The 11,404-nt window shown below is 63.8% G+C and overlaps 4 protein-coding genes across 4 annotated transcripts; 2 read left to right on the top strand and 2 right to left on the bottom strand.

Annotated features, from left to right (window-relative positions):
• Positions 1 to 758: 758 nt before the first annotated feature.
• On the top strand, positions 759 to 1,684 carry JCM10292_006026 (uncharacterized protein; the record flags this gene model as incomplete). The annotated part of the gene is made up of 2 exons (XM_076652017.1): positions 759 to 1,431; positions 1,497 to 1,684. The coding sequence occupies 2 exons, from the start codon at positions 759 to 761 to the stop codon at positions 1,682 to 1,684; spliced, it is 861 nt and encodes a 286-aa protein (XP_076502467.1).
• A 34-nt stretch (positions 1,685 to 1,718) lies between these two features.
• On the top strand, positions 1,719 to 2,650 carry PAM16 (import motor complex subunit PAM16; the record flags this gene model as incomplete). Its single annotated transcript, XM_076652016.1, has 4 exons — positions 1,719 to 1,727; positions 1,963 to 2,053; positions 2,138 to 2,316; positions 2,444 to 2,650. 4 exons carry the CDS (start codon positions 1,719 to 1,721, stop codon positions 2,648 to 2,650), a joined length of 486 nt encoding a protein of 161 aa, XP_076502466.1.
• Positions 2,651 to 2,868: 218 nt separating this feature from the next.
• Positions 2,869 to 4,227, bottom strand: JCM10292_006024 (uncharacterized protein; the record flags this gene model as incomplete). The annotated part of the gene is made up of 4 exons (XM_076652015.1): positions 2,869 to 3,108; positions 3,180 to 3,606; positions 3,662 to 3,752; positions 3,828 to 4,227. The coding sequence occupies 4 exons, from the start codon at positions 4,225 to 4,227 to the stop codon at positions 2,869 to 2,871; spliced, it is 1,158 nt and encodes a 385-aa protein (XP_076502465.1).
• Positions 4,228 to 4,498: 271 nt separating this feature from the next.
• On the bottom strand, positions 4,499 to 10,916 carry JCM10292_006023 (uncharacterized protein; the record flags this gene model as incomplete). The annotated part of the gene is made up of 19 exons (XM_076652014.1): positions 4,499 to 4,686; positions 4,754 to 4,918; positions 4,981 to 5,229; positions 5,298 to 5,657; positions 5,713 to 5,931; positions 5,995 to 6,141; positions 6,198 to 6,411; positions 6,470 to 6,504; positions 6,564 to 6,635; positions 6,695 to 6,964; positions 7,020 to 7,886; positions 7,948 to 8,196; positions 8,256 to 8,345; positions 8,425 to 8,728; positions 8,788 to 8,897; positions 8,957 to 9,246; positions 9,300 to 10,207; positions 10,263 to 10,734; positions 10,795 to 10,916. 19 exons carry the CDS (start codon positions 10,914 to 10,916, stop codon positions 4,499 to 4,501), a joined length of 5,331 nt encoding a protein of 1,776 aa, XP_076502464.1.
• Between the last annotated feature and the right edge of the window lie 488 nt (positions 10,917 to 11,404).

Below are 11,404 nucleotides of genomic sequence, written 5' to 3'. Positions count from 1 at the left end.
CCCCCCCCCCCCCCCCCCCCCCCCCCCCCCCCCCCCCCCCCCCCCCCCCCCCCCCCCCCCCCCCCCCCCCCCCCCCCCCCCCCCCCCCCCCCCCCCCCCCCCCCCCCAGACGAGCCGAGCAAGCACAACAGCCGAGTCCGAGACTATGTACAGAGTCTATGTACACCTGCAATTGCCTGTACGGCCGAAAAGGAGCTCGTCAGGGTGAAGCGGACGAGGGAGAGCCGCCGAGTTGCAGCTTGACGTCGTTCCTTCTCGCCATCGCTTGCGCAGAAGCGCTTCTTCGGACTCCCAGACGGTGCAGAGATCCGCTGTGCATCCTTCAGAACCCAGCAACAGCGTGCGTCTGCTGGTCTCGCTCCTCCACCGACTTCATCGCTTCGTTGTGGGGCGAGCCATTCTCGAGCTCGACTGTCGCTCCCAGGGAGCAAGAGCCGGGGCTCGGCAGGGTTTTCAAGGGGACAGTACACTCTTGGCGAAGCAGCTGAGCCGCCTTGACGAGCACGCGACCTGGCGACCTCCCTCGACCTCTCGGATGGAACGAGGGTTGGTGCAGGAACGAAGGAAGCGATGGACACGCTCGCGGTAAAGCCACAGCGCACACTAGACGCACTCTCGTGCAGGCGGACGCACGCCCTTCTCCGCGACATTGCCGCACCGTGGCTTTCCAGCACCTTGTCGCGACCCGCATGTGCTTCATCAGGGACGCGGGCTGACGGCTCCATACTCGTGCAGCAGCACTGCAGCGTCTCACCAGCATGGCAGTACCAGCCATCCCGTCTGCACCGAAACTCACGCCCGCTGAAGCAGCCCAAATACCCTCATCCTCGCTGCCCATCGGCTCGCAGATCTCGCACCTCCTGTCCGAGTTCACCGACCTGTCGATCCAGCTCCTCACGCTCCTCTCGTCGGGCTCGAACCCGCTCGCGAACACGCAAGCGGCGACCGCACCGCTGTACGACGCCCTCGCGCGCGTCGACGCCCAGCTCGCGCGCCTCCTCGTCATGTACGCCGCGCACCAGGAGCGGCAGCGGCGCATCGACGCGCTCGTCGCGTCGCTCCGCACGCTCGACTCGACCTGGCACCGCGCCGCGGCGCAGCTGCAGTCCTGCGTCGCCCAGCTCGACCCCGTCGTCGCGTCGGGCACGCTCGACCGCGCTGCGATTGCCCGGGCACGAGACGCGCACCTCACACCCGCGGGACTGCTCTCGTACGCGCGGCTCCTCGCCCCCTTCACGTCGGCGCCGCCGAGGTCGCTCTTCCCGCCCGAGGTCAAGTTGCGCGGGGTGGGCGCGACCGACCCGACGGGGCGGACGCTGCCGGCGGGTGCGATCCCGCCGTTCCCGACCGACGCGGTTATGCGGAGAGGGAGGCTGCAGTTTGGCCGCGAGGGCCTGCTGCATGGGCTGGGCGAGACCGAGGAGATCGGAGGTACGTTGTCGGCACTCGCCTGTCGCAAACGCGCTGGCTTACGAAAGTCGGTGCTCCTCGCACAGGTCGACGAGACGGCGCTGGTCCTGGCGCACCGCCTGATCAGGCCAGCAAAGCGGACGTTGCGGCGCGGCTCGAGCAGGAGGCAAAGGCGCACGAAGCGGCACAGGCTGCGGCAGGAGATGCGAACGCGGGAGACGAGATGAACGAGGACGAGTTCGAGTTTGACCTGGACCTGAATCCGGACCTGTAGACCGTGTCGGCCGGCTGCAAGGACTTTGCCGGAGATGTGCGCGGTGCGGCGGAGCGAGAGGATGACGACCTCGCTTGTGACTTTGGCGAGTCCAATCTTGGTGCAAGCGACTTCTTACAAAGCTTCCCAGGCTGTACTGTAAGCTTATTGCGAGAGTGCGGCGTGATCGGGACTTTGGTGCTCGTCCTCATCTCTTCGCCACCGTCTCTGCGCGTCAACATGGCAAGCCGGCTCTCTGCGGGTCAAGCGAGCGGTGTGCTGACCCGTGCACCTCGCAGTCTGCACCACGAGTGATCGCGCAGGTCGTCTACCTCGGCTCGACCATCCTCGGAAAGGCGTTTGTCCAGGCGTGGCGCCAGGCCGCTCGCAGTGCGTCCGAGGCCCGCTGCGCCCCTCGAGCGCTCTCCAGCACTCGCAGAAACCCCGGCTGACCTGCTCTCGCCCTCTCCGCAGACGCCCGCGCAGGCGGCGAGGCAGCATCGTCCGGCGCAGGAGCAGCGGGAGGCCGCGGGCAGGTCGACGCGCTGACCCGCAACCTCGGCATGACGCTCGACGAGGCTGCCAACATCCTCAACGTGCAGCGCACGGGCATCCAGGCTGCAGAGGAGACCGAGCTGCAGAAGATGCTCAAGGTGCGTCCTCGGCTCGCCCGCTTCTCGCTGCCTGCCTGCATGCTGCGTTGTGCCGGGCTAGACTCGGCGCAGAGTTTGCTACATCTTGAGTTCGCTTGAAGCTGACAATCGATCCGTCGTTGCGCAGAACTTCGACCACCTCTTCAAGGCCAACGCGCCGCTGACGGCAGAGGGCAAGCCCCACTCGTCGCACTACCTTCAGTCCAAGATTGTGCGCGCAAAGGAGCGGATAGAAGCCGAGATGAAGGGCGCCATGGGCGGCGGGCCGGGCGCAGGACCGTCGGCCGAGGGCGGCGCGGCGGCAGGGGGAGAGGCGGCGGGCCCCAAGGCATGAGACGGCGCCTGTCGTGGTGCCCGAGACGCTCGTCGCGGCGTGGTAGACGGAGGCAGTCGCCTGTACTTGTAGCAGTATACCCTTTGACCACCCTCACCTCACTTCCCTACTCCTCCCCTCGCTCGTTCAGCACATCGCAACCATCTTGCAGCATCTCTCTCGGAGCGCCAGGACCGAGAGACGATACGAACTCGTTACTGCAACCGTCGCTGCATGCTCTACCGGACCGGCAAGTGGCCCAACCTCCACCCGATGGCGTCCCTGCCGCCCAGCTGCTCCCCCTCGCCCTCGCCTGCCGCAGCGACGGCAGCATACAGCGCGACGTTATCAGCGCGCACAGCGCGCTGCGGCTTGGACCCGCTTGTGCTGCTGTAGAGCGAGTGCAGCGACAGCTCGCGCGCGTGCGACGTGTGGTGCGCGAGGGCCGACTCGAGCAGCGCCGGGAACACCTCCGGTGCCTGAGTGAGCTCATTGGAAGTCAGTACGTGAAGGAGTGGCATGAGCGGCAGAAGGTGTGGCCCGGACGCACGTTCTTTGGCTTGGCGGACCCAAGCGCGAGCACGACAACGTTGCGGTACTCTTCGCGCTTCTCCTTGACGCCCGGCATGCGCTCGAATTCCTCGCGCTTGACCTCGTGCAAGAGCGAGTGCAGCGCCCTGCCGACGTCCCACCAGCGCTCGGCGGGCCACCCGTCCTGCTTGTTGGGCAGGACGGGCAGCGCGACTTGCACGAGCTCGAGGTCCGAGTTGAGCCCCAGCTGCGAGAAGACGCGCGCCGTCTTGGGCGAGAGCGAGATGAGCGAGGAGCCGGCGGCGGGGACGCCCGAGGGCGCGAGGTGCGCAAAGGTGCGCAGGAGGTGCGAGGCGAGGCGCGGGTTTGACGGGAACGCGAGCGGAGGGGACGAGTCGGACGAGATGGTCGACGATGTCGAGACGAGGACGTGCGACGTCGAAGTCCTGCAGACTAGCGTGTCAGGCTGGGACTTGTCAAGCATAGAGGTAAATCACGCACTTGTGCGGAACCAGAAGGATCACCGACTGTGGTCGCAGCGCGTTGATCTCGTCGCCGATACGTTCGAGAGCGGATGCATCCACGCTGTCCCCTGCGATGTCCGGACGCCTCAGTCAGCCCAGGCTTGAGGAAGCAAGCAGGACACCAGCGTGAGCGGTGAACACACCTTGCTCGACAAAGTAGACGGGCAGCGTCTCCTTGATGTGGTTCTCGGCTCCGGCGTGCTCTGCCCTGCGCTCGACCTCCCTCAGCTGGCGCCTGTACTCCTTCTCGAGCTCCCTGCCGCCCTCCTTGCTCCCGAAGCGGAGCTGCTGCTCGACGAGCGCCTCCCACTCTGCGTCGCGCGAGTGCTCGTAGCCCTGGCTGAGCGGGACCGACTGCTGGTAGCGATGGAACGTGCCCGCCCAGCGCTTGCCGACGGGCGACGCGAGGTCGGCGGACGACAAGGGGAGGAACGGGAGCCGCGACGAGACGCTCGCGGGGAGGTACGTCGACAGGCGCGGGTAGAAGGCAGACAGGAGCCCGAGCACGAGGCCCCACAGCAGCAGGCGCAGGTTGCCCGGCATGGCGCTGCGGTCCGTCGGGAAGGAAGGCGGGGGAGAAGCGTCGACGTGCAGCTGGGCCGCGCAGAGCCGTGCGGACGGATCAGGGGTGCTTCTGAGCTCGCTTGGTAGCCGTAGCAGCCCGCACAAGCTCTCCGAGCAAGATGCGGCGAAGTGGTTGAGGGATACTCGACTCGTTCCGCTCGCTTTCTTTCAAGCAACTTGCAAGACAGAGTGGGATCGCAAGGCCAAAAACAACGAGTCTATAGATGCAGTAGATATTCAGAACTCCGCTCTACCTCACCTCCTTGGCCGCCTTGTCGGCCATCTCCTTCAGCAGGTCGTACTCGCCCGACTTGCGGCACAGCGCCGAGAACGCACTCTCGTCGCGCGCGAGCAGGTTCGCCGGCGTGTCGTACTCGACAACGACGCCGTGGTCGAGCACGAGGACCTTGGTGTAGTCGATGATGGTGCGCAGGCGGTCTGCGAAGAGGCCAGTCCGTGGTTAGTCCTGTGCACCGTCACGGCAGAAAGGAAGGGAAAGACATACGGGCAATGCACAGGATTGTCGCGTCCGACATCTCGTCACGGATCGTCTGCTGGATGCGCTCGTCGGTGGCATGGTCGAGACTTGCGGTCGATTCGTCGAGGATGAGGATGCTCGACGACTTGAGCTTGAGGATGCCACGGGCGAGGGCGAGAAGCTGGCGCTGACCTGAATGGCGCTTGCAATGTCAGTTTGCCAGCAGTGCGACGGGCGACAGAGAGTACACGCACCGGAAGAGAAGTTCTTGCCGCCCTCCGTAACCTCCATGTCGAGGCTCTTGACGACATACCGTTCCGTCTCCTCGGCCGCAGCAGTCGAGCCCTCCGAGCCCTCGGCTTCTTCCTCGCTCGGCGTCGGGCTCACGGCGCGGCTCGGGCCCGGCGTCGGCTTGGGCGTGATGCCGCTCACGCCCGGGGCGGCCATCTGCACACGGCGAAGCGCATCCCAGATGTCGCGGTCCGAGTGCTGGTCGAACGGATCTGCAAAAGTGCAATCGATGGTGTCAACAAAGGAGCATAGCGCTTCCGACTGAGCGGGGACGGCGTACCGAGGTTGAACCGAAGCGAGCCCTTGAACAGCGCCGCTTCCTGCGCGACAATTGTCAAGCGGCTGCGCAGGTCCTCGAGATCGAGGGTGTTGATGTTGACTCCGTCGATCGAGATATTGCCGCTCCGCGGCTCGATGAAGCGGAAGAAGCTCAGCGCAAGCGAACTCTTGCCCGAGCCTGTGCGACCGACAATGCCGATCTTCTCGCCGCCTTGCACCGTGAACGAGACGTCCTTAAGCACGGCGGGCAGGTCGGGCGAGTAGGCCGCGGTCAAGTTGTTGACCGAGATCGTCGCGCCGCGTGCAGGCCAGATGGCCGGTGGGTGTACGCCGCCCTGTGCCTCCTGTTCGAGTTCGAGATCTGCGACGGGTCTCATGTCAACAGCTATCTGCGAGAGCAAGGACAGGATACTCACACTCCTGCACACGCTCGATCGAGTTTGCCTGCATCTCCAGCTGCGATGTCAGCCGCGTGACCCATAGTGCGCGGTCGGCAAACGCCATGGCGAACGACATGACGAAGCCGGCGAGCGCAGCATCCATGTCGCGCTTGAAGATGACAAAGAGCGCTGCGATGAATGAGACGAGGCCGGCTGCAGTGTCGACACGGAAGGAGAGCCAGCGGTTGACGACCCCTGCGAGAAGCGGTGGCCTGGTCAGCTTGGCATTGAATGCGACAGCTGCGCAGAAGAACACACAGAGCGTGAAGAAGGGCCTATTGTTTTCGTCGAGGTGCTGGAAGATTTGCTTCATGAAACGGCTCGCATCGCCGTACGCGCGGATCGTCGAGACGCCCTGGAGCGACTCGCCGAAGAGCGAGAAGATGGGCGACTTGGTGACCGACTCTGCAACGATCACGCATCAGCTTGACCGTGCGAGAAGAAAAGGCATGTAAACGCACCGAAGCGCTTGAGTTCGCGAGACGAAGTGAGATAGATGACACCGAGGGCGTAGTAGAAGACGCAGATGAGGGCGCCAGCGAGTAGGAAGGAAGGTAGCGTCGCCGAGATGGTCCCGATGATTCCGGCTACCATCAGGACCTCGAGCGAGACGTACATTGCCGTGGCCGGCAAGTCCTGGTCGATCGTCTCCATGTCCTTCGATAGGCGGTTGAGCTGCGCAAGTTCTCGATTAATGAGCGCCGTGGTAGTTCATGAGTTTGAGAATGCCTACTATACGGCCCGTGGGCGTCGAGTCGAAGAAGCGGACTGCATAGTGCACAGTCATTAGTCGACTGAAAAAGCAAGCAGAGCACGATAGAACGTACTGGGAGCTTGCAAGATGCGCTTGATGAGTTTTCTGTAAAGCTTGCGACTTGCACGCACGCCGCACCAGAGGACTGTGGACAAGCCTCCGTGAGCCGCCTGTGCACGCTAGAGAAAGGAACAGCAGACATACAGTATGCCACGCGGCCCGTGATGAGGGTCAAGTTGAGCGCCGCCATGGCGCAGTACGCCTTGAGCCAAAAGTCCGAGTCGGTCTTGCGACTGTCGAGGAAGCCGCTAGCGGCAATCGTGTCATTCGAGCCGTGAAGGAGAGTGCTCATATGCGCCGGAACCGCCTGCCAGCGCCGTATAGACGCGTGCACGGTCGTGACGGCCATAGCTTGGATCGACTCCTCCTTGGCGTCAAACGAACCGGCCCAGTAGCGCAGGGCGAGGGAGACGGCTTTTTCGAGTACGTAAGCATCCGCATGAGCCCAGGCGGTCAGGGAGTAACGCACCAATCTCCGAGAACTGGGCACTGAGCAGGATGGCCGAGACGCAAATGACGAAGCGCCACGAGCCGAGGGCCTTCAGGTAGAGGAGGTAGACCTCGCGTTTGACTGACCCGGACGCCTGAGTCTCCTCTTTGACAAGCTTGAGCTCCTCGACACGCTTCTTGCGCTCCTCCTCGGCCCGATGGTCCGTCTCGTTGTCGGCGATAGCCTCGATCGTAGAGGCGCCTGCGGCCGAGGCCTCTTCGGCATGAGCGTGCGCGTCCTGGTCCTTCTCGAGCTCGAGCAGGCGCGACTTGGACAGCGAGTCGGGTGCGCCCGCCGACAAGACGTTACCCTGGTCGAGCGTGACGACGAATGAGGCGTATGGGAGGCAGAGGTCGACGGCGTGCGTGACGAGGACACAGGTGCGGTGGCGCATGACCTTGCCGTTGAGGCACTTCTCGACGAGGTGCTGCGCAGTGTGCGAGTCGACGGCTGATAGGACGTCGTCGAGGAGGACATACTTGGCGGGCGAGTAGATCGCTCGGGCGAGACTGATGCGCGCCTTCTGACCGCCAGAGAGCACTGTGCCCTTCTCGCCCACCTCGGTCTCATCGCCGAGCTCGAATTGCTTGAGGTCCTGCAGAAGCGCGCACGCCTCGAGAGTCGACTGGTAGCGCTTGGCGTTGTACGGGCTGCCGAACAGGATGTTCTCGCGGATCGTATCGGAGAGGAGCCAAGGCGATTGGGCGGCGTAGGCGGTCGTCTCGGTCAAAATCGATGGGTCGTTCTGCGTGGAGCGGATGACGGGTGACGGCAGGAAGGCGGACCCGGCGAGGCGGTTGGTCTCGCCAAGAAGAGACAAGAGCAGCGTAGACTTGCCCGATCCGACTGCAGACAATGTGACAGAGTCAGAGTGCGAACCCATTTGAACAAGGCAGCAAATACTTACCGGGGCCAAGTACAATGCTGAACTTGCCCTCCGGGAAGCGCAAGTTCAGGTCGCTCACGCGGAATACCGTAGGGTCGTCGCGCGCCTTGTCGACGTCGGCCCAGGTGAACGTGCCGTTGACGAAGCCGACGATCGGGTCGTTTGACGTGGCCGGCTCCTGGAGGAGCGTGTACTTGTGCGTCTCTTCTTCCTGCAGGTACGAGTCGAGGCGCTTGAGGGAGACGTGCGCCTGCAGGACGTTGACGAACACTGCAAAGTGTCCTGAGTCAGCGGCATCGAATGTGCACACGATGTTGTCAGCAACGCACTGTCGGTGAAGCCTTCGAGCGGACCGCGAAGAACGGTGAAGAGTGCGAGAGCGGTGAAAGCTGTCTCGGCAGTGAGAGGGCGGTGCAAGACTGAAGAGAGAAGGTCAGTGTGGGCACGAAATCTCGCAAGCCTCAAGATGGGGCAAAGGAGCGACGGCTGGAGACGTACTCTTGGTGTGAACCGTAAAGGTGGCGACGGCGACCAGGATGGGCGTGCCAAACATGAGGTTGCCGCCGAAGCACACGCAGAGCGCGCGCTTCCAGATAGCCCGGAGCTCCTTGCGCCTCGTAACCTCCATCTTCTCGAGGAATTTGCGCTCCCACGCGAAGAACTTGACGATGCGCACTTGGCCGATGACCTCGGTCGTGAGCTCGAGACGCTGGTCGGCGGCGTGGAGGAGCTGGTCCTGGTAGCGATTGAAAAGCTTCGAGATGTACGCTTGCACCGGCATAATGGCGATGAGAACGGCGACCTGTTCGAACGAGGATTCAGTTGCGTCCGCCGACCAGGTAGCGAGAAAGTATGACCTACGCCGGCGACAGCACTCCAGCCGAGCAGCTGGAAGAGGAGGTAGCAGACCACGATGATGGTGAGGGGCATCTCGCTCGTGACGAAGTGCAGGTAGGCGCAGACTTCGGAGACTGTGCAACGTTGTCCAGGTCAGCCAAGTCTCGCGCAACGCGGAACGAGGTGCACGCACGGCGATAGGTGTCGACGCTGATCAGGTTGAGGATCTTGCCCGAGCTGGCCTTCTGCATGTCCTCCTCGATCTGCTCGAGCTCGGCCTTGTTGTCCTTCGCGCCGCTCTCGCCCTCGCCGGGGAGCGCCGCTTCCTCGTCTCCGCCCGCGGTCGATGCGGTCTTGGTCGTGATCTTGGGCACGTCCGTGTCGCCGACTGCCACGTCGGCCTCTCCGCGCGTAAAGGCAGACGAGCCGGCCTGGTCTTTACGGCGCAGGGCCTTAGTAAATACCTCGCCGACGATGATCGAGCTGTACGAGTCGCTGTGAGTGAGTGCACGCATGATCGAGGTGGGGCGACGTACCGAAGGCGAATACAGATGCGGCGACCGATGAACAAGCTCTGGCTACTCCCGACGCTGCCAACGACCGTCGTGAGGAAGAGGATCCACGCGTACAAGACCGCAACATGGATCGGCGCCTGTTCGCCGCGAGATCGGGCGGCGATGTGCGCCAAGATACCCTTGAGCATGAGAGGCGGAATGCCGTTCATGGCGACGCGGATGAGCGAGTAGACGTTCTGCGCGACGAGCGCGCGCCAGAAATGGAAGATGAGCTTCGGTGTGAGGCCCAGCGCGTCGGAATTCTGATCGTCGGCGAGGAGGCGCCGGCGGAGGAAGCGCGGGAGGCGGTCGAGAAACGCGTCGAGCGTGCGGAGAGTCTGGCGGTACGCGAGGAGCGCACGCGCCGTCTTGTCGTCGGGACGGAGATCAGGAATGGTGTTCATCGCTATAGGCGGAGCGTTGAACCAGGTCGGGAAGGCGGACCGCAGCTGGAACCGCTCCATGAAGGAGAAGGTCGCGAGGCTGGCGAGCGACGCATGCAGCTCCGGCGATGGCGGGAGCGGCTCTCCCTTGGCTGAGTAGCCTGTTGGGATGCCTTCACGCGCTGAGCGCGAGTGAAACTGGGAGGGACGGGGAGCGAAGAAGTCGAGGGCGGTGAGGAGCGCTGCCGTGATGAAGATGCCGGCCTCGACCTTGAGTAGGTCACGCGCTGGGCCATACGGGAAAGCGCTGTAGTCGAGAAGCGCGGTGCGGAGGTCGAAGAAAGCAGTGAGACTGGTGAAGATCAGGAAGAACGGGATGAGGTGAAGCTGGACTGAATTGTATAGGGGCGCAGTATCGCGGTGCGGCAGCGTCGGGTGCTGCAACGCAAACAGGCGATGCGCAAAGGCGAGGCAAAGCTGCAACAGAGCGAGGGCAACGGCCCAGGCCTGCAGAGAGGGCAAGTCAGCAAAAGCGGGCATGCTAGCCTGGCGAGCGACGTACCCAGGCCGCCATCTCGATGACCATGTATGCCGACCCATCGGCGTGACTCTTCAGGCCGCGCACGGCCTTGAAGGTCGAAAGCGCGACGAGCGCGCCAGCACCGAGAACGGTGAGAAGGTCCTTCTTGCAGCCCCAGAGTGCGCGCAGAGCGAGACCGACGGCGAAACGCCTCACCGCCGCTGCGTCAACCGCATCGCTGTCCTCGGCAGAACCCACGCCCAAAAGCTCGCGTTGGGTGGACGGATTGTGCCAGTCGGGCGACTCGCGTTCCGCGACTTGGCGGAGGACGTTGTCCTCTGCCTGCGAGATGGGCGCCGACTCGTGTTTCGGCGCAGCAGTATCGTCGGCAGGCAGACGAATGTACGGCTTGTCGGCACGGGATAGAGACGAGAAGGCGAGTCGGACGACTTGGATGAGGAGGAGGGAGACGGACAAGCCGAGGAAGATGAGCGGGATCACACCGTCGAAAGTCCTGTCCGCAGAAAGGGTCAGCATGAATGCTGGCGTCCGGACGAGTCGTTCGGGTGCGCACTTGAGGCGGAAGCAACGGTCAAAGTCGACGCCGTCCCAGAGCTCTGCTGTCGAGGACGAGCGACACCATGCGTCACCCGGGGCCGCGAGATCGTCGGCAGCAAACGTGAGCTGCGCAGCCATGGCTGTGCAGGTTCCAGGCAAGGCGGGACAAGGCGATCTGATTGTCCGGGCGGCGCTCGAGCGACAGGCGCTGTACAGCAACGCAGGGAGGTGAGACCGGCTGTGAGCGCTGACCCGTGTCTTTAGCGTGCAGGCAAGGCTGCCGAGTCAGAGCGGTCTGCACCAGGAGACGGACGAGTGGAAAGCGCGACCCGCGTGCTTTCTCTCGAGTCCGCCAAATTCCCACGCGATCGGAAAATGTCTCAGCTGCTTTTTGTCGGCTCCGTCGGGTCCCCACGGCTGACAGTAGCATTGAGACTGCCAGCTGGGACAGTCATCAGCACATGAGCTCGAGTCGCGGGACAGGATGCCGACCCGGAGAAAGCGCGCGCGTTATCATTACTTGCCCGAAAAGGGGGTCTTCCCACGTTGCCAAAGCCGTCCAGCACTGCCAAATCAAGGCCGGTCAGCACCGCAGCGCTCATCTCATCAGCTCGAGCGGAGACTAC

The sequence above is a fragment of the Rhodotorula paludigena genome (assembly GCF_050403205.1).
Source record: "Rhodotorula paludigena JCM10292 DNA, Rt_paludigena_JCM10292v1_ctg62, whole genome shotgun sequence".
Classification (NCBI taxonomy): domain Eukaryota; kingdom Fungi; phylum Basidiomycota; class Microbotryomycetes; order Sporidiobolales; family Sporidiobolaceae; genus Rhodotorula; species Rhodotorula paludigena.
Note: the sequence above shows the minus strand (reverse complement) of the source record. Positions and strands in the feature narration are given on the sequence as shown.